Raw genomic sequence first — 26,805 nt, 5'->3', positions numbered from 1 at the left:
TGGAAAAAGATCATAAAGAGCGCAAACTTAGAAATTCATGTAATCGCCTACTTAAGGGTTTAGGTATTCTACATTCATTGTATGTTACGTTATGAAGACTTCCTTTTTTTAAAACTGACGCTATAGGCAATGGATAGCAGACTAACAAGCATTGTTGCGATCTTTAGTTCGAAGGCTGGTTTGATGCATCTGTCCACACTATTCAGTGCAAGCCTCTTCAGCTCCGAAAAACTACTGCGACCTACATCATTCTGAACCTGCCTACGGTATTTAACTCTTTGATGTTGTAAACTGTACAAAAATTTGTAAATTGCAACAGCAAATATAAAACAACTAGCAAAAAAAGAAAGAAAACAAGAGAAACCAGAATAAGCAGGTGATATAACATTAGGCAAGAGTAGCATACGTGTTAGCGGCTACGTTGAGAATGGTAGAACACGCGCAGCCTTGTGTTCTCTGTTGCGGGTTGGGTACAAGCACGTGATGTCTATTTCCGATCCTAAACGTTAGTTCAACCTGGAGTTTTACTGCGTGAGACAGTCCCCCTCCATTTAGCCTTTACATAGCCGCCTGTTATGGGCTATGTGCAACATTGGCGATAGTCGCCAATGTTTTAATATTTTTGATTAAGACTCCGCTGTCCATAGCGGAGCAGCCACTACAGTTCTTTAGAGTTCAAAATATAAGTAATTGTCTCATTTCTAGCTTCTAAATTATACGCTAACCTGAGTTTATCGATTGCTAACCAAAGATGAAGTTTTGTATTGTCAGGCGCAAACATAGTATTTACATCTTTCATGTTGATGATCTCAGTAATGCGTGTGTTTTGATGTGGCGGGAAAAGGTAGTGAAAGCAAAATGTCTCAAAAATCAATAACGTAAGTACGTTGCATAAATAAATATTTATCACACTTTTCAGTGGTGTTTTTCACATTTGTGACATTGTAGATTAGTATTGTTGATGCTTAGCTTGATCAGTGTTTGATATTTCATTGTGCCAGTAAGGCTGTTTGTGAAATTGTTTTCTTGACATACGATATATGTCCCGATATAGAAGAATGTTCGATACGAGTCTTATGCTTTGACTAGTGACGTAGGAAGCATGTGACAAGCTCCGTAAACAATACGGCGACAGTAACGTGTTGTTAATGACGATTTTTTAAAAGGGGTTAAGGTGCATACCACCACAAGTAGGTTTTTTATAGTATCATTTTTGTTGACTTCGGCAACTCTCAACGAAACTGTTACCTTCCATTCTAACCGGGACCTCCGGCAACGTTACAGATCAGTCTGTCAAGACAACCAGTTATTTTAACCTAAGTTTTTCGTTGAGAGTAGTGTGTGTTTTCCTGTGCAGAGATTTGCATACTGTTTGGGGTGCCATGATTATGTATGTGTGATACGTTCAAATATTCACTTCTTCGTAGTGTAATACAATCCTTCGTATGGCCAATGATATATATTGTTGAAACACCGTTTGCGGGTTTCGGATATTCAACAGTGGGAGTGTTAGCTCCTTTGTTGATTGAATTCAGCCTTGTACTTTTGTATATAAGATACTTGGTGCGTTTGTATTTAGGGAGATACAGTCAGTCCTTAATTATGTCAGTTATAAACCGTTTTCGTTAAATGTGCCATAGCTTCACTACATTTCTCTAACGTTTATCACTTGTTTTGTGTTTGGAAATTTGTAGGCACAGTATCAAGATTAAAATACTCTAATTTTCACCTACCATTGCGTTACTGCTTATAGTATTGAGCCTATACGCAACAGAGGCTTCGTTGATATTTGTAGTCTTTCATTATTGAAAATTCCAACACAGAAGTCTGTAGACATACTATTTACCACCAATGTTCAAAAGCCATGGACCAAGCTGGATTCCAAGGTCAGTGAGTATCGCGGATTAGCATTCACCTCAGTGTTGAAGATAACAAGATCAACTCTTCAACAGAGGCCAACGGAAGCGTCCGATTCCACGCGTCTGCTTTGCCCCATGACGTAAGGGTGTTGTGTGTGACGTCATTACGGCGCGCGCGCGCGAATTTGTTGGTGGTAAATTTTTTTGGGACTCTCTTACTCGGGTTGTAATGTTTTGTGTATTTACTGTGTATTGAAAGTGTTTTAATTTACGCAGGGATGTTTGACTTTTGAATTTTTGAGGTGTTGTGATTTTGGTTCTGTTTTACGTAGTTGTAGGTGCTGGTTTCTTCGTATCAATAGTTATGGTTGACCTATATAGGTCAAGGGAAATGACCGATTGCAGTTTGCATAGTTTTATGTGTAAGTATTGGCGTTTTGGTATCATCAGCTGTGGTCAAGGGAAATGTCTGATTCAGATTTGCGTAGTTTTTCCTGCAGGCGTTGGTGTTTTGGTAACATCAGCTGCGGTTGACCTATATAGGCCAAGGGAAGTGTGTGATTCCTGTAGGTTTTCTAATAATTTTTTTTTCGCCATTTTGTATGTTTTGGGATCGTGGTGTGTTTTTCTTTACTGTTATATTTAGCTTGTCCCCTCCCAAAAACCCCCAATTTCCCGCAGTTATCCCGTTAGTTTGATTGTATATTTGGAGGGAGATGTTATTGTCTTATTTGTATGTATTATAATGTTTTTGCTGTGTGTATGTAGTGACATCATAGGCACCATATTAAAGGCGCTTGGAATAGGCTAGCTATTTCCACCATATTCATGACGTCGTGGGTCAAAGCAGACGTGTGGAATCAGACACTTCCGTAATTCCCTGCTGAGCAGGTCCACACTATTGCCTAGTAAACATGAGGGTAGGTGTGAGCTGCAAAGTAGTTATATAGATGTAAATGCATTGAAGACTGACTGACAAATATAATTGAGTAATTTGGAAGTGAATGTAGCATCTGATGTACTTCAAGGAAGGAGATAGGACCCTTCTGTGAGGCCAGTGGATGCATCATTGGCAGTGTTTGTAGTTCAGGGTGTAAGGTTTGTAAGTTTCTTCAGTGAGTTATGAATTAATTTTTTTTGTTTACATGTTTAGCGTTTTTGTTAGGTGTTAGTTTGGCGTCTTTGTTAGTGGAGGGAGGGATGTTGACGCCAGGCAGATTTATTTAAAGAGTTTTATGGAATTGTATCGTTTCAATGAATGAGAGAAAAAGTGAAAACAACCAGCCTTGCTTCTGGTGTTCCAGCGAAGCTGTGAAGTCTGTAGTAGTGTGGCCGTGGACTTCTGGTTTGGAGGTAACTGTTATGCCCAAATGAGAGTTTGATGACTTGATAAAATTGTGCCACAGCATTGAGCAATTGTGTGGTATTCACAAAATTTTTTTGGGAATAAGTGATGTTATGTCCAGATAGAATAAACTTTGCTGCTGAGACTTCCGAAATTCTCATATCACACTTCGAGAAATCCCCCTCCTCCCTCTCCCGCAAATGAGAATATCGAGAGATTATTGATAACTTGTGGCATTTAGAAAAAAGTGCCAGAGCTTGCAGCACAATCGGACAACTATGAAACTCATGTAATATGCTTTACCAAGATTTGATCCAAAATCAGACATTGTTGGGAATGTGACCTTTCGGGCAAAGCTACTTGTACACATAAGATAAAGTCTCCATTGGGTAGCAGTTGTGGGAATTACTGGAGGCTGGGATTCCACCCATTTGCTTTGAGCAATGATGTCATCACCATGCCGAACACCCATTTCGAGTGTGTCCAACTTGCTTGCGAAAACATGTCATAACACCTGCAGAAATACAAATACCAATTGAACCATCAATAAAATTAGCAGGGCATCTGCGGAGCAAAGGGGGTTTGGGTGTAGACAAACCAAAAATTCAATAATAAAAACAACAACACTCTTAAGACACAGCACTCAGGAAGGGGCACACTCAAAAGCACTGAAAAATGAAATCCAACAAAAAGCTCAATAAGATCAAGGTATCCAAATCTCCAGTTAACCTACACTGAAGTGCCAAAGAAACTGGTATGGGCATGCACATTCAAATACAGACATATGTAAACAGGCAGAATACTGTGCTGGGCCCAGCGGCACCTACATAAGACAAGTGTCTGATGCAGTTGTTAGATCGGTTACTGCTGCTACAGGGCAGGTTATCAAGAATAAAGTGAGTTTGAATGTGGTGTTATAGTCAGCGCACGGGCGGTGGGACACACCGTCTCCAAGGTATCGATGAAAAGGGGATTTTCCCATACCACTGTTTCACAAATGTACTGTGAATATCAGGAGTCTGGTAAAAAATCAAATTTCCAATATCACTGCGGCTGGTAAAAGATCCTACAAGAATGGGACCAACGATGACTGAAGAGAATCATTCAGTGTGACAAAAGTGCAACCCTTCCACAAATTGCTGCAGATTTCATTGCTGGGCCATCCACAACTGTCATGGTGTGAACCATTCAATGAAACATCATCAATATAAGTTTTCAGAGCCGAAGGCCCACTCGTGTACCCTTGATGACTGTATGACATAAAGCTTTACGCCTCGCCTGTGCCCATCAGCACCGATGTTGGACTGTTAGTGAGTGGAAACATGTTGCATGCTTGGATGAGTCTCATTTCAGATTGTGTCGAACGGATGGACGTGTACGGGTATGGAGACAACGCATAAATCCCTGGACCCTGCATATCAGCATGGGCTGTTCAAGCTGCTGGAGTCTCTGCAGTGGTGTGGGGTGTTTGCAGTTGGAGTGGCATGGGACCCTAGGTACATCTAGATACGACTCTGACAGGGGGCACGTACTTAAGATCGTGTCTGGTCACCTGCATCCATTCGTATCCATTGTGCATTCCAATGGATTTGGGCAATTCCAGCCAGACAATTTGACACCCCCACATGTCCAGAATTGCTACAGCTGCGTTTAAACACTTCGCTGGCTACCAAACTCCTCAGACATGAACATTATTGAGCACATCTGGTCTGCCTTGCAACGTGCTGTTCAGAAGAGATCTCCACCCCCTCGTACTCTTATGGGTTTATGGTCATCTTTGCAGGATTCGTGGTGTCAGTTCCCTCCAGTACTACTTCAGACATTAGTTGAGTCCATGCCACGTCGTGTTGTGGCACATCTGCATGCTCGCAGGGGCCCTATACAATATTAGGTGGGTGTATCAGTTTCTCTGGCTCTTCAGTGTATATCACTCAACCCTAGACCACAGTACCAGTAACCGCCATTACAACTACTAGAGCTGAACATATCATACCTCAATCCTAGATCAAGATACCAATTTGTGGTGTCAGAGGCTTTTGTGTTGCTTGCTGCAGTAGTTTGTGTATTTGCGATGAATGATGGGGAGTGAACATGACAAATGAGGAGTCAGTTAGGATGAGCCAGGATCCCATGAGAAAATAGTTTTTGATAACTGTCGTAAGTGGACCAGTGTTTTTTAATTAAATTGTGGAAGAAGGTAGATGATAAGTGTTACATGTTTGATATATTAATAATCATTGATCCATCTACCTTCTCCCATGCTTTAATTAAAAATAGTGATCCACTACACAGTGGTTATGCGGGCACCTAAGAGTGCAGGTTAAGTTTTGCAACATAATCTGTTTTATATGACAACAGTCTGTACAATATATTCCATTGCGACAACACATACTTTGGTACACTCCGCCACATGACGACTGTAGTGTATTAAATGGAACACAATAATATACCTCATGAACAAACTGCCATCACATGATTAGACCGCTAGAGCATGTCACCTCTTGATACCCTGTGCCCTCCTCAAAAACATTTCACTTCGACTCCAAAACAAATACACTGTGGCTCGATGGTGACACACAACACATCGAGGCGTAGTGCAACTATGTCACAAGTTAAAGCAGACCCTTGGTATCTTACAACCATTTATCGTGATTCAGCTGTAACGACAATGGACAGAAAGATAAAAAGGGCAAGAATGGTAAACAGAAAAGTCAACATATTCACAAAATGGATAAGGAAAGGTTATAACATTTTCTAATGGGAATATCGAATCATTTGTTTTGGATAGAAAACTTGTGGATGTGTGACTCAAATTCAAATGAATAGTTGACAGGTGTGCTCCATGGGAAGGTAATAGGACCATTGTTTTTCATGTTACATATACTAATAAATCAGTCACGTTTTCATATTTTTAACTGATGAAATTCTGCTGAGTAACTGTAGTAGCCCATTAGATCATGAAAACATCAACATAGTTGAAGACTGGCAACTAGCTGTTAATGTAGAGATGTGCAAATTGTCAAATTCACAAAATGCAATAGTATGGCTTTCTGTGATTACAGGATTAATGAGTCGTAACTAGAGACCCCACTACAGCTCATTGGTCAATGTTTAGCCAATGCCATTCCTCCCACTCCTCTCAAAACAGTGCCTCGCTGTTCCAGAGTAAACTGTGGCTTTCTTGTGTGGTCAGTGATCCTTCTTATCGTGGCGATGATACATGCTCCCATTCTAGTCATGTTGTCATGTCCTTATGATCACTGTGACACACAGATGGGGTTATCTCCATGGTGGCATTGCTATTGACAGGCTGATCTTCATATTCCCTCTTATCATTAATCTGCACCTGATATAAGGGTGATGATATCTCTGTGCTTGTGTGTCCTTGTTGTAGGATCATTCTCAACTTCATAAGTGATGCTTGACGAGCGACATATAATTTTGTGAGGACTATAAATATTTTTCTAATTCTTTTACCTTTTAGGGGGGCTTAAAAATGTACTGGGTTGTAGCTTATTGGTTGGTCTTTGGCTTTATAACATTCATGTCCTTATCCTGCCATTGCAGTTGTAGTGATGAGCTGTTTGATGCATTAATACTCAGCATCGTCCATTTTGAACAATTGTTCTTTCAGCTTCTCGCCCGTAGTTTGCGAAATGTGGCATGAAACCTGTAGTGACTTCTTTGCTGTGTTGTATATGAATGCATGATGGGTAGTACCTTGCCCTGTATATTTTGATATCATTGTACATGAAGAACATATATATCATTTTATTAAAATTTTCCATGTGGCTACTTGTCTTTTGGTGGTTGACTGTTGTCATTCTGTGGATGATGTTGCACCGTGAAGCCATTTATGACACCAATTTTGACAGAAACCCTTTTGTATGTTCGGATATACAGTTTCTTGTGTTCAGCAGTCAGTACAGCCTTGATGATAGTGTAGCAAGTGAGGCAGTTGGTGAACACAATGCGCCTTCTACTCTCATGATTGTATCTAGGCTGTTCCCAAATCCTGGATGGTTTGATTTTGGAGCATTGTGAAAATACGACAGTGTGGCTGGTTGTAAAGGAACTGGGGTGATGAGCAGCCATTTCCATCACATTCGGTCATAATCCAATGTATACGATGTGGGCTTCAGTTATGCCGGACCTTCCATTGTTCAGATGTAGCAGTTGTTGGCGAGTAGGATATCACCAGTGCTGTAAGTTTTGTCCAGTGAATCAGGCAGTTGACATCCTTGTGTTTGTTTCCCTTTCATTGTACTACTATGGCTTCATGCTCCTGAAGCTTCAAAGTTAATGTTGTCAGTCATCCTGATGATGTTAACCATCACAAAGAACTGTGGTCAGCTACAACAGTGAATGGGCTGCTATATAAATAGGGTTGAAACTTATTCATTGCCAACTGCAATGTCAGTTGTAGAGTAACTCTTTGTGGACTAGCAGAGTACTCTGGATGCTAAAACAATGAATCACTTTTTTTTACCAAAACTGAGTACCCGAGTAGATGATGACACATTAACCACGATGAAACCATTATTTTTTGTGGAACAGGTTGAAGATAAATGTGAGTAAGTTGAATCATAGGTGAAAAAAGTGCACAATGGATTGCTGCTGAGTAATCCCATCTCCGCTGTACAGTCTACAGTTCTTCTGACTTGTGAGCGTCTGGGTAACATACCAGTGACCATTGCTTGACATAAAACTTGTGTTATGGTCGAAGGAGTCATCTTTCAGAGACCTTACACTCCAGACAGACGAGGAGCTACAAGCTAATCTCCAATGGTGAGGTGTATATTTTGTCTGGTGCATACAAAAAGATCCCACAGGTGATGAAACAGATACAGGAACTTTCTTTGAAGGAAATGGCCTCCCACAAAAAGTTAAAGCCATGGTGTACAGGTGTGACGTGAAACCTTACGTCCCACGACCCATAAGGCGTTTCCAATGTTTATGCTTTGGTCATACATCATCCTGCTGCGCCATGGATCGTAAGTGTGGGAACTGTGGACCATCACTCCTTACACACAACCACCTTAGGTGTCAGTTGAAAGGAACACCACCCTTCAGATGCATCAGTTTGCATAGTCTTCAGGAAAAAAGGAAGGGACAGGAATATAAATCTATTGAATACATGTCATATATTGACATGCGAAAAAAATGTATGAATGCTTTCACCCTGTTGACATGACACTCAATTATGCAGAAGTCACCGCCATTATCCCCCCACCTCAGTTTTTTCCAAACCAGGTTTCCCATTGCCCTCCTGTTTGATGATTCCTGCAGCATCGTCTTTGGGAATCAATTCCTACACCCTACCATAGATCAGCTTCCTCCTCTGACATCTACCAGTGACAGGGCTCCATCTTGGGATCCCTCTCACTGGAAACCAACAGATCAGAGGCCAGACACCAGCTAATCGCTTAAGGAGCTACTGCCTTTAGGTCCAGAGCTGCACAGTCTTCTTCCATTCCCATACCCACTGCAAAAAGGCCCTTGAAAGAATCTTGGCCTCCAATATTGCAAAGAAGGGAGTTGAGGAGGATGAAAACAACATCAAATGGGATGCAGCTACTCGTGTGACCTTGGAGGCACCAGATACCCCCAATACAGTTGCATTATGAACCAATGTTCATTGATGTGGTATCATCCCCACTGGTGACAGGCAATGATCCTAAAAGAGGCCTGACCAGTCCTGCTCATCCCTTCACCCCTAACCTGGACACCCACAACATGATCATTCAATGAAACTTTAACATACATTACTGCCACATTCTGGAACAATACATTATTTCCTTTTAACTGTAGTTTGCATTGCTCTGCAAGAAAAGTACTTCACTGATGACTATCCCCCAATGCTCCATGGTTATTATGCATCTGTTGGAACTGTGCTGACCCCAAGATTCACCTGGAGGGTTCTGTACATTGGTTTGCACAGATGTCATCAGTGAGTGGATTCCCATGTCTACCAAGTTTGAACACCCCCAGGGGGCACATGGTCCTTTCGTGAATATATGCGTTGTGAGCACGGGCCCCTGAGCTATTGCAGCCTTCCTTCTTTCCCAGGTTGTGTTTCCTTTCCTTTCCCCTCCTTTCCTGTCCTTGCTCCTTCCCCTCTGCCCTCTCCTCTCCCTCTCTTGGTGTCCTTGTTTATGTTGACCTTGCTATCCTCCTGGTTATGTTGGCTTTGCGATTTGGTTTTGTTGAGTAATTACCTCATCCTTTTGGCATCCTCTGGCCCCCTCTGGGGAACTCCATTACTAAATTTCTATTCCATAGTGTGAGCCATTTGGACAGTAGCACCTTATCTAGTGTCTCCGGTGTGTGTCCTCTTAGTTCCTTCCATCTTTTCTTTCAAGTTGTTGTCTGATGCTAGGGTACATAGCCAGCATGGTAGCAAGCTCGTGTGATGGGGTCACTATGTACCCTTTTGTTTGAGCCCCCTGAACACACAGGGATCACACTTCTGATACCTGAGCTGTGACCTACTAGGAGTGGTTGCTTGTCATCCTGGAGTATCGGAACTCCCGGCAATGGCCGCCGTGCCAGATGGCCCTTGCTGTGGCTCGGTGGTACCCGTGGGGAGAGCCCCTGATCGGAGTGGGTGGTATCGAGGTGGATGCCATGCAAATGGAATGCATACGGGTCCAGAACTCTGGCCGTTCTTCTACAGCCGTCTCTTTGAATGGAACTGATTCTTTTAGTGCTGCTTCTCCTGCTCCTTCAGCCTTCCCTTAAGTGGCTACCCCCTGGGAGGAGGGTCAGGCTCATCGGCTAGGGGTGAAACCTTTCCCCCGCTATCTGGTTTCCACCAGGACTGATGAGGATACATTCACCAATACCAAGCCTTTAATTTTTGTGGAACACATTGAAGGCAAGTTTCGCGAAGTGGACACACTGACCAAGGTGCGGCCGGGTTCGTTGTTGATCAAAGCTGCTTCAGCTGCCTAGTTTGTGGTCCTTCGTGCCTGTGACCATCTTGGCACAATTCCTGTGTTCATTACCCCCCACCAGTCTTTGAATGTGGTTCGAGGCGTAAATTTTCACAGAGACCTCATCCTTCAAACTGATGAGTAACTTAGGGACAATCTAGGACGGCGGGGTGTTCACTTTGTTCGGTTAGTGTTCACTTTGTTCGGTGAGTGTTCACTTTGTTAGGTGTGTTCGGAAGGGCCCGAAGGACACATTGATACTGGTGCCATTATCCAGGCCTTTGAAGGGGATACTCTCCCTGAGAAGGTCAAGATTATCATTTATTGATGTGACCTGAAGCCTACATCCCACCACCTAAGAGATGTTTTAAGTGTTTGCAGTTTGGACACACGTCTTCCTACTTTTCGCAGACCCCTCTCTGTGGTGACTGTGGGTGTCCACTCAATGAGGGGAGTTCCTGTGTCCCCCCTCCTGTGTGTTTTAATTGTCATGGCAATCATTCTCCATGTTCACCGGATTGCCCGGCTTATAAGACGGAAAAGAAGATACAGGAGTATAAGTCCCTTGATCGTCTAACCTACACTGTGGCTCGTAAGAAGCATGCCCGTCTTCATCCTCTGTCAATGACGTCTAGCTATGCTTTAGTTAAATCTTCACCCCTTCCTCCCCTTCCTTACCCCAGTCCCGAACCCCTCTCCTTGCCCCCTCCCCTGCGGTTCCCACACCCTCCCCTCAGGGTGCCGCTCCCCCTCCCCAGCCGGAGAAGTGTCCCACTTCTTCGGCGTCTGCCAGTCAAGGGCGCCCCTCCCGGGACCCCTCTTCCCGGCACCTTCCAGACCGAAGGTCTGCTGCCACACAACGACCACGAGAACCACGGTCTGTGGGCCCCTGGGTTGCTCACTCTCTTTTTGATCCAGATCTTGCTGCAGCTGGCTCCATTTTGCAGTGCAGCCCTCCTTGATCTCAAACAGATAAGAAGAAATAACATAAGTCCCAGGACAAGGAGCCTCTGGTGTCGCCAGAGTTCCTGTCCCCACCTTCGCAACCTTACTCTGACCTGTTTTTCATGGATGTCAGCCCCTCCTTGTCGGTGACGGATGGTGACCTGGTGGCATGACTGGCTTTAGCCTGTTCACTTCCCATTTGAGTCATCATTCTGTTCTTACCCAATGGAATTGTAATGGATATTACTGTCACCTTCCGGAGTTGAAGTCCCTCATTTTGTTTTACTCTGCATCTTGTGTGGTTCTACAGGAATCTCATTTTACTGATCCGACCCTCAGTGGGTTCTGTGCTTTCTGCCGAAATCGGGTCGGCCCCATGCGGCTGGCGTTTGTATGTTGGTCTGTCTGGACATTGCTAGCACATAGATTCCTCTTCAAACAACACTGGAAGTGGTTGCTGTTAGGGTCCATCTGGACTCTGGGGTCACAGTTTGCGATCTTTATCTCCCTCCTGACAGGACTCTTACACCTGCTGCCTTAACTGCCCTTCTTCAGCAACTTCCTCCTCCCCTCCTCCTTCTTGAGGATTTTAATGCTCATGACCCCTTGTGGGGCAGTGTATTTCCATGTAGTCGGGGTCTTACCATAGACCAGTTTCTTGCAGACCATGACTTGTGCCTTCTTAATGATGGCTCCCCTACCCATTTCCCTGATGGTCATGGTACCTTTTCTGCCATTGATCTTTCTCTTTCTTCTCCCTCCCTCTTCCCTTTATTACACTGGTCCCCACACGACGACCTTTGCGATAGTGACCATTTCCCGTTGATTCTCTCGCTACCTTCCCGCTCCCTGATGGACAGGTTACCTCATTCAACTTTCAAACGCGCCGATTGGCCTCTATATATTGCAGAGGTCGTTTTTTCTCCCTCTTTGTCGGGTTGTATTGATGATGTCCTATGAGACATGTCTGCTGCGATTTTTCGCGCTGCTAGCCTTGCTATCCCACACTCATCTGGGCCATTTTGCCGCCGGCAAGTCCCGTGGTGGAGTGCAGCCATTGCCATTGCCATTGCAATCCGTGATTGCCGTCGAGCTTTGCGACACCTTAAGAGGCACCATTCTGCTGTCATTCATATTACCTTTAAATGCTTTCGCTCCAAAGTTCGTTACTTAATCACATGGAGCAAACGGGTGTGTTGGGAATGCTTTGTCCCTCTGTCACAGGTATGGGCTACACTTCGCTCTCTCTAAGGTTGCCATCGGCAGTTTATTACCCTCCCAGGCCTTGCCCTCCCGGATGGCCTTTGCATGGACCCGTTGATTCTCGCGAAACAGCTTGCGACCCATTTTGCAACAGCATCAGCATCAACCTCCTATCCGGCTGCTTTCCTTCACTAGAAACAGCAAGCCGAAGCTTCCACCTTATGTTTTACCCCTTGTCAGTGAGAATCTTACAATGAACCTTTTACTGAATGGGAACTTCTTTCTGCACTTTCATCTTATCATGATACGGCCCCTGGTCCAAACTCCATTCATAACCAATTGCTTCGGCATCTCAGTGCTCCACAACGACAACATTTTCTCTGGGTGCTTAACCGTATTTGCCTCCAGTGTGACTTCCTTTCCCAATGGAGGGATAGCATTGTGGTTCCCGTACTTAAGCTTGGTAAGAACCCTGTTTGTCAAAAGCTATCGGCCAATTAGTCTGACAAATGTTGGTTGCAAGTTACTTGAATAGATGGTTGCCCGTTGGCACAATTGGGTCCTCTATTGTCCCCTTACCAGTGTGGCTTCCGAGAGGGACGGCTTCCGATGGATCATTTACTTCACTTGGAATCTGCAGTTCAGCAGGCTTTTTCCTAGCACCGCCATTTGGTTGCAGTATTTTTCGACCTTTGCAAGGCGTATGACGCGGCTAGCCGCCCTCATATCTTCCTTACACTTCATGAGTGGGGTCTTCGGGGCCCACTCCCAATTTTTATCCGCCAGTTCCAGTTCCATCTGTCGTTCAGGGTTGGGGTTGGTACTGTTTTTAGTTCTCCATGGCCCCAGGATAATGGCATCCCACAAGGTTCCGTACTGAGTGTATTTCTTTTCCTCATTGCTATAGATGGACTTGTGGCCTCTGTTGGTCCTTTGGTCACCACTGCTCTGTATGTGGATGGTTTCTGCATTTGGGTTAATTCCTCTTCGATGGCCTCTGCAGAGTGGCAGCTCCAGGGTGCTTTATGGCGTGCCTCTGCATGGACCCTCTCACACGGGTTTCAATTCTCTCCTTTAAAATTGCGGGTGGTCCACTTCTGTCGCCGTACTACAGTCCACCCCGATCCGGAGCTCTATCTCAATGCACAACGATTACCTGTGGTACCACAGTTTCGTTTCATGTGTCTTTTTTTCGGCAACAAGTTCACTTGGTTGCCTCATATCAGACTTCCTGAAGATAGGATGTTTCCATAACTCAGTGTCCTTTGCTTCCTTGCCCACACCTCTTGGGGTGTGGATCGTTCCACTCTTCTCCGCTTTTTTGGGCTTTAGTGCTGTCTCACGTGGATTATGGTTGTCAGGTTTATGGTTTGGCTGCTCCTTCCACACTGCGCCTCCTGGATCCGATACACCATCGTGGTATCCGTTTGGTTGCTGGCGCCTTCCCTACTAGCCCTGTTGATGTTCTCCTGGTGGAAGCTGGGATCCCCCCCCCCCCCTTTTCTATTTGGCGGTCCCAGCTTCTGGTTTCTTATGCAATCGCTGTCTGTTCCTCTCCCACTCATACTTCCTATTCTATCCTGTTCCCAGACCAAGGATGTCACCCACCTGATTCCCGCCCTTGGGCGGGTTTATCGGTTGGGCTCCGCCTTGTGTCTCTTCGCGTGATTTTCAGCTTGCTTTGTCCTGTCTCCCACGTTCCCTCCCCAACACCCGCCCTTGGTTCATTCCTCAGCCCCGGATTCGGTTGGATCTCCACCGAGGTCCGAAAGATTACGTTTGCCTGATGGTGTTCTGGTCCCCCCCCTCCCCCCCCCCCCCCCCCCCAGCCGAATTTTTTTGTTTTGGGATGCTGTTGTTTTTTTACACTGGTGGCTCTAAATCTGCTGATCGTGCAGGATATGCCTTCACACCCTCTGTTGGCATGGAAAATCACCTCCTGCCAACTGTATGTGGGTTGTTTACTGTGGAATTGATGGCCATTTCCCAGGCCCGTACCTTTATGAAACAGTCCCAACTCAACCACGTTTTGTTATGTACGGACTCAAAGAGTGACCTTTGGGCTACTGATCGGTGTTTTTCCTGACATCCCTTGGTGTCGGCCATCCATGACTGTCTCGCTGATCTTCACCATGCTGCTTGTTCGGTTAATTTCCTTTGGGTCGCTGGCCATGTGGGTATCCCAGGTAATAAGCTTGCTTATTGTTTAGCTGGGGGAGCAGTCACTTACCCCACTTCTGTGTATCCCTGCCTGAGGTGGATTTATGGCTTCATATCAAATTCCACTTCGCACAATCAAGGTGGCAACTCTTGGGAGGCTACCTCCCTGTGTAATAAACTTCATGCGATTAAGGTGACACCTGCCCCGTGGCATTCTTCCTTCCAACTCTCCCGAAAGGACCACCCTGTGTCGTCTCTGCATCGGCCATACTGGGCTGACCGCTGGTTTTCTTTTGTGTAATGAGCCACCCCAACTTTGTGGTTGTGGAGCCTTCCAGTTAGTAGCCCACATTTTGGTGGAATGCCCCCTTTTGGCTCTGCGTACTATGTACAGACTTCCCCGCACTTTACCTTTAATGTTGGCTGACGATTCCCGGATGGTTGAACTGGTTCTCAATTTCCTCCATGAAAGTGGTTTTTATTTTCAGTTCCAAGGTTTTTAATCTCCCTCTGGAGTAGGGGCAGGGCAGTGAGGGTTGGGGTGTCTCCCACAGTAAGCTGTGTTTGGAGATTCCTGACTCCCTTCCATGGCCAAGATCCTCTTTTCTCTCCCTTTTACTGTGTTTTTATCACTTTTTAGATTTTGTTAGTCTCCTTTTACAATACCCACTTTTACGTTGTAGAGGTTGAACGCTTTTGAATAGCAGGTGGTCTTGCATGTACTGCATCAGAGGTGGGATATTTCCTGACTCCAGCATAGCCTTGGGGTTCCCCACTTCCCTCCGTTTGTTTTTACCATTGACAACACGACTGCACTTTTACATTTTTTTTAGCCTCTTACCTTTTATCGTTATGACACTTCTGAGATGTAAATCCGTCCTAATGGACCACCTTTGAAACAAGGGACTGATGACCTTGCTGTTTGGTCCCTTCAACCCTAATCAACCAACCAACCAAGTATGAAGTAATAGCATTGCAGTTTTGAATGACCCCAGTAACCACCATTTGTAACAGACGAGCTACTTACTTACATTGAGTTGAGCACCTTAATCCAACAGTTCCCTCCCCCTTCTCTTTTCTCCTACTTGGAGATGGGTACTTAAGTGCACTTGACAATCATTGTGACAGTGATTACTTTCTGGTGATCCTATTGCTTCCTTGACACTGCCCGCTGGACCAGTTACTACATTTGGTACTTAGAGAGTCAACTGGCTATTGTATGCCTCTGCTGTTACCTTCACCTCTTTCTCTGTCAACCAGCTAGTGTGTCAGTAGAATGGCATGCCACCGTGTATAATCTAAAATATCAGTCTTCTAAAGTACTGACAGTATTTTGGCACAATGTAAATACCTTTTTATTGTTACTTATATGTGGATTGTTTATTAGCTTTTATCTTCTTCCCTTGTCTGTGACTATTGATTGTTAATTGCAGCCAATGTTTACGAAGCTAGAGGAATGAGCAGGTCAGGTGCTAGAAGTTTTGCTTCTTTACTGAGACATCTGTGTGTATACATTTTATTGTGTTCCCCTACTATATACATTTATTTGTACCATGAATTTTCATTTGTTTATATAATGGGTCTAAACAGGGGTAACATGTGCGTCCCGTATGTTTTTTCTCATCATGTGTTTGGAAGCCAAGGTACATTAACAGTTGACAGGACAGAGATTTCTGTTGGCATCAGGATTGCTCATTCATCCTTAATTCTACACGATAAGCCATGGTCAACTGCATTGGCATTTTAAACTCGGGTCAACTGAACCTAATGGTACTGGATGCCAGCCTCTACATCTACATACATAATCCACAAGCCAGTGTAAGGTGCATAGCAGAGGGTACTTTGCAGCACTACTAATCATTTTAATAATTTCTTTTTCCTTTCCACTCACAAAAGAGGAAGTTAAAAATGACAGTAGAGTCTTTCTGCAGTCAGAGCCTGAAAACGCCAGCACTCTAAATTTTGTCAGTATTGTTTCACGAAAAAAACGTCTCCCCTCCAGGGGTTCCCATTGGAGTTCATGAAGCACCTCCACAATACTTGCATGTTGATTGAACCCACCAGTAAAAACTCTAGCAGCACACATCTGAATAGCATTGCTGTCTTCCTTTAATTCAACCTGATATCAATCCCAAATGCTTCAGCAGTACTGAAGAGTGGGTTGCACAAATGTTCAATACATAATATTCTTTATAGATGAGCTACATTTTCGTCAAATTCTCCCAATAAACTGAAGTTGAGCATTCGCCTTCTATGTTGCTGTGCTTGTGTGCTTGTTCCATTTCATATCGCTTTGCAACATTAGGCCTAAATATTTAATCAACATGACAGTGTCAAGCAGCACACCATTAATACTGTATTCAAACATTACAGAATTGTTTTTCCTACTCATATTTGTTGAATCTGCAGCTTGTGGTCGCGTTCTGACTTCTGGAGCACGGGGTCCCGGGTTCGATTCCCGGCGGGGTCAGGGATTTTCACCTCCCTCGAGATGACTGGGTGTTTGTGCTGTTCTCACCATTTCATCATCATTCATGAAAGTGGTGAGACTGGACTGAGCAGAGGTTGGGAATTTGTACGGGCGCTGATAACCATGCAGTTGAGTGTCCCACAAACCAAACGTCGTCGTCATCATCATCATCATCATCATCATCATATTTGTTGACTTGTGTTTGCACAGTTAAGGAATACTGCCATTCATTGCATCAAATAGAGATGCTTGTCAGCCCTGTAAAGTAATGGTTATTTGGCATGTGATGTCAGAGCACTGACAATATTTCTGTTACGTGTATATTAGTTTTTGAAATGTAGGCTGCTGTGACAGACTGATCTCCAGCATCGCTTGAGGTCTATATTTCATTTGGCTGTCTTTCATTAGAAGGTTGCAGGTTGGTTAAGAGTTGGCGAAGCCAGTAAATGTCAATATGAGATTTTATATATGATGACTTACTGATCTGTAATGAAGGTGAAGGTGTAAGTTAGGTTGAAGGTGACAGTTTGGTAGTGATTTGATGCAGCAGTATCGAATGCTCCAGTTAATCCTTAAACTCCCTTCTGATTCCTCCATTTCATACACTTTAACAGTAGCAGTTTTGAAATTGCAGTATATTATAAATGAAAATTTGTGGTTATGTGGAGTTTGTTTTTGAAAGCATTTGGAATGTTCAGATAGTTGTCATTGTATGTAATGCTGATGATCATACCGAGTACTTGAATATGAAGCCATCATTACTAGTCGTGCCTTGATGTCACACATGGACGACATTGTCAGAACTGTGTGCATAAAAGTAATCGATGTATTTTGTTGCCAAATCATTTTTGTGTACTTCCTCATTTTCTCATACTTCCATTTCGTATATACAAATTAATTTTAGTAAAATAAAACATCACATTGGATTGTTATGTGACTGCATACTGAAAATTGATATGAATAGTATTCATATTCAGTTTTATTCTTGGCGTGTAGATAAAATCTATTCTGAAAATTATTTATTGGATAGAGGGAGCTGAGAAGTGGAAAGATTTTGGTTTTCTTTTTAATTTTTTTCATTGGCACATTGAATTTCCTGAGCAAGTTGTTCAATATTGTTTTGTGTCATGTGTAATGATAATCATACTTTTTTGCGCTCTCATGTTAAATTTCTAATTATAAAATATCGTTTTTAAAACATATATTTTTAATGTGTGCAGTTTCTTTCAGAGATTAATGTCTATTAATACTGTAAACAACTTTTTACAGATCATTTTTCAAGGTCAAACCTCAACAGGTAGACAGTGAAAAACATGAAGACGTACCAGATGAAAAGAACTGGTATGTAATGGTATACACATTGTGGTATTAATAAACACATATGCAGTAAAGATGCAAAATTGTTTGAAATATGGAAGGAGAGTATACCAGCTACAACATATCTGTTGTGGGCAACACAGATTACTCTCAGCCTCCATTAAGCCATTCTGCAAATTTAATTTTAATTACAGTTTTGTAAACTGGAAATGTAGTTTGCAACATGTTGAAACAAAAATAATTTTTAATAATACAAATCGATATCTATGCATCTTCTTGCCCAGTGTCGAAGAAAAACCTGGAGACAATATTGACTCACCAGTAAAGGCAACAAGAACAAAGAAAAGATGTAGAATTGAGAGTGATAGTGAAGGTAGTGGAGGAGAAACTGAACGGTAAGTGTTTCTGTTATTTATGATCTCTGTCATTTATACTGAACTCATTTAAACTTATGTTTCCATAGACACTATTATTTTGTACTGTGAGATTTAGAAAATGGCATACAAAATTATTGTAGTTGTGGTTACACCAAATGTTGTAGTTGTGGTTACACCAAATGTTGAAAGTTTCTTGATGGTAGCATATAACTCTGCTATTCATATCATTGGTGTATTTATTCAGTCTGCCCCCCTCTGCGGGTTCGGGGGTTCGAATAGGCCCGCGGTATTCCTGCCTGTCATAAGAGGCAACTAAAAGGAGTCTCAGCTGTTTTGGCCTTTAATGTGATGGTCCCCTAAGGGGTTTTAACACTCCATTTCCAAATTTTTCCGCTAGTGCGTACCATTTGGGGAAGGACGCCTTACGTGATGCATTCTATATCCATCTTACCCTAAGATCTGGCATATTCGTTTTTGTCATGGAGTTGGACTTATACTGAGCTTCCGGCCACATCGGCTGCAGTGTGTTCCGGGTAGCCTACATTCCCTCCATTGTGCACTTCCATCTTTGCTCCCTTTATTAATGGATATTCGACACCCGACAACCAGCACGGTAGCCAGTCCGGTATGGTGGGGTCGTCATGTACGCTCTTGGTGGTAGCTCCCTGACTACACAGCTGATGCCTGAGCTGCTACCTCCCCACGTATGCCGAGGAGTAGATGCCTATCCCTCTGGGGCATCAGGACTCCCAGCAAAGGCCATCCTGCCAGGTGGTCTTTGCTGTGGCTGGGTGGCGCCTCTGGGGAGAGTCCCTGGTCGGAGTGGGTGGCATCAGGGCAGATGACCCGCAATGAAGTGTGGTACATCATCTCTCACTGGTGGGCCTCCACCAGCAGTCTCTAAGCAATCGAGGTCTAACCTCAACGGGAAGAAATTTGATCCGAGATCATTTCCCTCCCTGGCCACTCCATGGGAGGAATGTATGGCTAAAGAAGGCAGTGCAGATTATTCACCCCGGTACCTAGTCTGTACGCGAGTTGATGGTGAATCATTTATGTCATCCAAGCCCCAGTTTTTTGTGGAGTATATAGAGGACAAGTTCGGGGAGGTGGAGGTATTGTCCAAAATGCGCTCTGGTTCAGTTCTAATCAAGACAGCATCCTCTGCCCAGTCACGGAGGTTGCTCACTTGCGATAAGTTAGGGGACGTTTCAGTTAGCATCACGCCCCATAAGAGTTAAAATATGGTCCAGGGTATTATATTCCACAGGCATCTTCTCCTGCAGTCGGACGATGAACTACGCGCTAACCTAGAATGACGAGGTGTTCACTTCGTCCGGCACGTCCATCGGGGTCCAAGGGATAATCAGGTAGCCATCGGTGCCTTCCCCCTATGAACCATGGACCTTGCTGTTGGTGGGGAGGCTTGCGTGCCTCAACGATACAGACAGACATACCGTAGGCGCAACCACAACGGAGGGGTATCTGTTGAGAGGACAGACAAACGTGTGGTTCCTGAAGAGGGGCAGCAGCCTTTTCAGTAGTTGCAGGGGCAACAGTCTGGATGGTTGACTGATCTGGCCCTGTAACACTAAACAAAACGGCCTTGCTGTTTTGGTACTGCGAACGGCTGAAAGCAAGGGGAAACTACAGCCGTAATTTTTCCCAAGGGCATGTAGCTTTACTGTATGGTTAAACGATGATGGCGTCCTCTTGAGTAAAATATTCCGGAGGTAAAATAGTCCCCCATTCGGATCTCCAGGTGGGGACTACTCAAGAGGACATCGTTATCAGGAGAAAGGAAACTGGCGTTCTACTGATCAGAGCATGGAATGTCAGATCCCTTAATCGGGCAGGTAGATTAGAAAATTTAAAAAGGGAAATGGATAGGTTAAAGTTAGATATAGTGGGAATTAGTGAAGTTCGGTGGCAAGAGGAACAAGACTTTTGGTCAGGTGAATACAGGGTTATGTGGCAGAATGAACAAGACTTTTGTTCAGGTGAATACAGGGTTACAAATACAAAATCAAACAGGGGTAATGCAGGAGTAGGTTTAATAATGAATAAAAAAATAGGAATGCGGGTAAGCTACTAGAAACAGCATAGTGAATGCATTATTGTGGCCAAGATAGACATGAAGCCCACGCCTACTACAGTAGTACAAGTTTATATGCCAACTAGCTCTGCAGATGATGAAGAAATTGATGAAATGTATGATGAGATAAAAGAAATTATCCAGGTAGTGAAGGGAGATGAAAATTTAATAGTCATGGGTGACTGGAATTCGACAGTAGGAAAAGGAAGAGAAGGAAACGTAGTAGGTGAATGTGGTTTGGGGGTAAGGAATGAAAGAGGAAGCCGCCTGGTAGAATTTTGCACAGAGCATAACTTAATCATAGCTAACACTTGGTTCAAGAATCGTGAAAGGAGGTTGTATACATGGAAGAACCCTGGAGATACTAAAAGGTTTCAGATAGATTATATGATGGTAAGACAGAAATTTAGGAACCAGATTTGAAATTGTAAGACACTCTGACCACAATCTATTGGTTATGAACTGTAGATTAAAACTGAAGAAACTGCAAAAAGGTGGGAATTTAAGGAGATGGGACCTGGATAAACTGACTAAACCAGAGATTGTACAGAGTTTCAGGGAGAGCATAAGGCAACAATTGACAGGAATGGGGGAAAGAAATACAGTATAAGAAGAATGGGTAGCTTTGAGGAATGAAATAGTGAAAGCAGCAGAGGATCAAGTAGGTAAAAAGACGAGGGCTAGTAGAAATTATTGGGTAACAGAAGAGATACTGTATTTAATTGATGAAAGGAGAAAATACAAAAATGCAGCAAGTGAAGCAGGCGAAAAGGAATACAAACGTCTCAAAAATGAGATTGACAGGAAGTGCAAAATGGCTAAGCAGGGATGGCTAGAGGACAAATGTAAGGATGTAGAGGCTTATCTCATGAGGGGTAAGATAGATACTGCCTACAGGAAAATTAAAAGAGAACCACTTGCATGAATATCAAGAGCTCAGATGGAAACCCAGTTCTAAGCAAAGAAGGGAAAGCAGAAAGGTGGAAGGAGTATATAGAGGGTCTATATAGGGGTGATGTTCTTGAGGACAATATTATGGAAATGGAAGAGGAGGTAGATGAAGATGAAATGGGAGATATGATACTGCGTGAAGAGTTTGACAGAGCATTGAAAGACCTAAGCCGAAACAAGGCCCCGGGACTAGACAACATTCCATTAGAACTACTGACAGCCTTGAGAGAGCCAGTCCTGACAAAACTCTACCATTTGGTGAGCAAGATGTATGAGACAGGCTAAATACCCTCAGAGTTCAAGAAGAATATAATAATTCCAATCCCAAAGAAAGCAGGTGTTGACAGACGTGAAAATTACCGAACTATCAGTTTAATAAGTCACAGCTGCAAAATAATAACGCAAATTCTTTACAGACGAATGGAAAAACTGGTAGAAGCCGACCTCGGGGAAGATCAGTTTGGATTGCGTAGAAATATTGGAACACGTGAGGCGGTACTGACTCTACGACTTATCGTAGAAGAAAGATTAAGGAAAGGCAAACCTACGTTTCTAGCATTTGTAGACTTAGAGAAAGCTTTTGACAATGTTGACTGGAATACTCTCTTTCAAATTCTAAAGGTGGCAGGGGTAAAATACATGGAGCGAAAGGCTATTTACAACTTGCGCAGAAAGCAGATGGCAGTTATAAGAGTCGAGGGACATGAAAGGGAAGCAGTGGTTGGGAAGGGAGTGACACAGGGTTGTAGCCTCTCCCCGTTGCTATTCAATCTTTATATTGAGCAAGCAGTAAAGGAAACGAAAGAAAAGTTCGGAGTAGGTATTAAAATCCACGGAGAAGAAATAAAAACTTTGAGGTTCGCCGATGATATTGTAATTCTGTCAGAGACTGCAAAGGATTTGGAAGAGCAGTTGAACAGAATGGAAAGTGTCCTGAAAGGAGGGTATGAGGTGAACATCAACAAAAGCAAAATGAGGATAATGGAATGTAGTCGAATTAAGTCAGGTGATGCTGCGGGAATTAGATTAGGAAATGAGACACTTAAAGTAGTAAAGGAGTTTTGCTATTTGGGGAGCAAAATAACTGATGATGGTCGGAGTAGAGAGGATATAAAATGTAGACTGGCAATGGCAAGGAAAGCATTTCTGAAGAAGAGAAATTTGTAAACATCCAGTATTGATTTAAGTGTCAGGAAGTCGTTTCTGAAAGTTTTTGTATGGAGTGTAGCCATGTATGGAAGTGAAACATGGACGATAAATAGTTTAGACAAGAAGAGAATAGAAGCTTTCGAAATGTGGTGCTACAGAAGAATGCTGAAGATTAGATGGGTAGATAACATAACTAATGAGGAGGTATGGAATAGAATTGGGGAGAAGAGGAGTTTGTGGCACAACTTGACTAGAAGAAGGGATCGGTTGGTATGACATGTTCTGAGGCATCAAGGGAATACCAATTTCGTACTGGAGGGCAGCATGGAGGGTGAAAATCGTAGAGGGACGCCAAGAGATGAATACACTGAGCAGATTCAGAAGGATGTAGGTTGCAGTAGGTACTGGGAGATGAAGAAGCTTGCACAGGATAGAGTAGCATGGAGAGCTGCATGAAACCAGTCTCAGGACTGAAGACCACAACAACAACAACACCGGTGCCTTCATCTTGGCCTTCGAGGGTGACGTCTTACCCGAAAAGGTCAAGGTGATGGTTTACCGCTGTGATGTGAAACCATATATTCCTCTTCCGATGTGGTGTTTTAAATGCTGGAAGTTCGGGCACGTCATCCCGCTGTACTTCCGGCATCACATGTCGAGATTGTGGACGTCCTTCGCATCCCAATACTCCATGTGCTCCGCCTCCCATCTGTGTTAACTGTGGAGAACACCATTCCTCCTGCTCACCAGACTGTAGGATATTCCAGAAAGAACGGAAGATAATGGAATATAAGACCCTGGACCGCCAGACCTACTCCGAGGCTAGGCGGAAATATGAGAGGCTCCATCCTGTGCCAATGACGTCGACCTATGCCGCTGCTGCAACGACTGTTCTCCCATCTCCCTTGTTGTCCCGTACGGTTGGATCTGTGATCAGTCAGAATCCACCAGCCCCCTTGATTGTGGGGGCACTTCACACCCTGTTGCTCCTGCTCCATCTACTTCAGGAACAACACCCCCCCACCCCCCCCCCCCCCACCCCCCCACCCATCGGGGACATCAGTTCCCCCTTCCCAGCCAGAGAAGAGTAAGACTTCTTTGGCTACTCTCGCCACGAAGGGGTCCCTTGGAGACCTCCCTTCGCAAGTTCCGACCAGCGGAAAAGCAGACACGCGCAAGTGGCTGAAACAACCACCAGTCCCTGGTCCTAGGGCCTTACGGTCGTCGTCCACCCCTGAGACTGACCAAGTGAAGCCCTCCAAGCCTGAACCACCGAAGGCACAGCGAGAGAAGCAGAAAAAGAAGAAAGTCCCAAGAATAACGACATTGTGGTGGCACCGGTCCCACCGCTTCCTACAAGCTCTGCGTCTGAGGACGAGGTGGAGATTCTGGCGTCCGCTGAGGACCTCGATCTCGCCGGTTCCTCAGACACCATGGATAGCACTAGCACAGGTACTCAATCGGAGACAGCAGGTGACCCAGCGGCGTAATCTGCCTTCCCAGTTCCTTCATGCCTTTCTCAGCCATGGACATCATCATCCTCCAGTGGAACTGCAGCAGTTTCTTCCACCATCTAGCTGAGCTCCGACAACTTATCAGCCTACACCCTTTCTTCTGCATTGCTCTTCAGGAAACTTGGTTTTCAGCAATGCGAACCCCCGCCCTCCATGGCTATCGGGGTTATTATAAGAACTGGGCAGCTTATGGAAGTGTGTCTGGTGGTGTCCGCATCTATGTCCTTCACTCTCTTCACAGCGAGTCTGTCCCTCAACAAACACCTTTAGAGGCTGTCGCTGTTCGGGTGTGGACGCCACAGGCTGTTACTGTTTGCAATCTTTACATTCCACGGGATGGTGATGTCATGCAGCATGTCCTGGCTGCGCTGATAGCCTAGTTGCCGTCACCTTTCTTGTTACTGGGCGACTTCAACACCCATAACCCTCTGTGGGATGGGTCAGTGGCAACAGGTCGAGGCGCCACCATTGAGCATTTATTGGCACAGCTCGATCTTTCGATTTTAAATGATGATGCCTTCACACACTTCAGTGTGGCGCATGGCACGTACACCGCCATCGACCTTTCGATCTGCAGCCCTAGCCTCTTACCGTCTGTCCAATGGAGTGTGCATGACGACCTGTGTGGTAGTGACCACTTTCTGTCACTGCCACAGTGTCACTCTTATGGGCGCCCTAGCAGATGGGCTATGAATAAGGCTGACTGGGACTTGTTCTCCTCCATTGCCGCTATTGAGCCTCTCTCTAATGACGCCATTGATGCGGTGGTTCACGCGGTCACCATCGGCATCGTTACTGCCGCAGAATCTGCCATTCCCCATTCTTCTGGGTCCCCTCGGCGGAGGACTGTGCCTTAGTGGTTGCCTGCGATCGCTGGCAGGCGCTCCAGCGTCACAAGCGGCATCCCTCTTTGGAAAACCTCGTCATCTTTAAACGGCTCTGTGCGCGGGCCCGCCGCCTTACCTGCCAACACAAGCAGGAGTGCTGGGAGCGGTATGTGTCCACCATTGGCCTCCATGTCTCTCCATCGCAGGTCTGGGCCAAGATTAGACGCCTCTATGGCTATTGGACCCCTGTCAGCGTCCCTGCACTCTCACTGAATGGAGCAGTTTGTACTGATGCCGAAGTAATTGCAAACCGCTTGGCATAGCATTTTGCTCTGAGTTCCGCTTCTGCGGAGTATCCACTGGCCTTCCGCTCCATTAAAGAGCTGATGGAATGTCGGAGCCTTTCCTTTCGTACCCACCATGCTGAATCCTATAATGTTCCATTCAGTGAGTGGGAATTTCACAGTGCCCTAGCTGCTTGCCCTGATATAGCTCCTGGGCCAGATCACATCCACTGTCAGATGCTGAAACACATTTCAGTGGACTGCCAGCGACGCCTCCTCGACCTTTACAACCGTATTTGGGTGAGGGTGAGTTTCCATCGCAATGGCGGGAAAAGCATTGTCATCCCCGTTTTGAAACCTGGCAAGAACCCTTTGTAGGTGGACAGCTACTGCCCCATTATCCTCACCAACGTTCTTTGCAAGTTGCTTGAACGGATGGTGAGCCTGCAGTTGAGTTGGGTACTCGAGTCTCGGGGCCTGCTGGCTCCGTCTCAAGGTGGGTGCCGTAAAGGCCGCTCTGCCGCCGACAGTTTGGTGAGCCTTGAGTCAGCCGTACAACCTTTGCCCGCCGTCAGCACCTGGTCGCTGTCTTTTTCGACATGCGGAAGGCGTACGATACGACATGGCGTCGTCACATCCTCTCTACGCTTCATGGTTGGGGTCTTTGGGGTCCACTGCTGATTTTCATCCGAAATTTTGTGTCCCATCGAACCTTCCGCATGCACGTCGCAGCCTCCCATAGTTCCTTCTGAGTTCAGGAGAACGAGGTGCCACAGGGATCTGTTTTAAGTGTCTGCCTGTTTTTAATAGCAATTAACGGTCTCGCAGCGGCGGTGGGAATGTATGTCTCAGCGTCCTTGTATGCTGACGACTTCTGCCTTTACTATAGCTCCGTTGGCATTGCAGCTGCTGAACGTCAGCTGCAGGGCGCTATCTGCAAGGCGCAGTCTTGGGCTGTAGCGCATGGCTTCCATTTTTCGGCTGCCAAGACCTGCGTTATGCATTTCTGCCGGCGACACACTGTTCACCCGGAGCCGCGGCTTTATCTTGACGGCGAACTTCTAGCTGTGGTGGAGTCACATAGGTTTTTGGGTGTGGTTTTTGATGCCCGGTTGACTTGGCTGCCTCATATTCGGCAGCTTAAACAGATGTGTTGGTGGCATCTAAATGCTCTGCCATGCTTGAGCCACACCAGCTGGGGCGCCGACCGATCTACCCTCTTACGACTCTACCAGGCGTTAATCCAGTCCCATCTGGATTATGGGAGCCTGGCTTATGGCTCAGCATCCCCATCTGCGTTGCGGGTGCTGGACCCAATCCTACACAGCGGAATACGACTTGCCACTGGTGCCTTCTGGACCAGCCCTGTGGACA

At 44.9% G+C, this 26,805-nt stretch overlaps 1 protein-coding gene across 2 annotated transcripts in view; it reads left to right on the top strand.

Moving 5' to 3' along the window:
• Positions 1–806: 806 nt before the first annotated feature.
• Positions 807–26,805, top strand: part of LOC124624145 (DNA ligase 1) — a 128,632-nt gene continuing 102,633 nt past the window's right edge. For both annotated transcript variants that reach the window (XM_047149089.1, XM_047149088.1), the window contains exons 1-3: positions 807–878; positions 18,187–18,258; positions 18,519–18,629. In XM_047149089.1, the coding sequence (XP_047005045.1) occupies positions 859–878; positions 18,187–18,258; positions 18,519–18,629 (203 nt within the window). In that variant the 5' untranslated portion in view covers positions 807–858. The remainder of the gene's footprint in view (positions 879–18,186; positions 18,259–18,518; positions 18,630–26,805) is intronic.

This window comes from Schistocerca americana, chromosome 1, assembly GCF_021461395.2.
Source record: "Schistocerca americana isolate TAMUIC-IGC-003095 chromosome 1, iqSchAmer2.1, whole genome shotgun sequence".
Classification (NCBI taxonomy): domain Eukaryota; kingdom Metazoa; phylum Arthropoda; class Insecta; order Orthoptera; family Acrididae; genus Schistocerca; species Schistocerca americana.
Note: the sequence above shows the minus strand (reverse complement) of the source record. Positions and strands in the feature narration are given on the sequence as shown.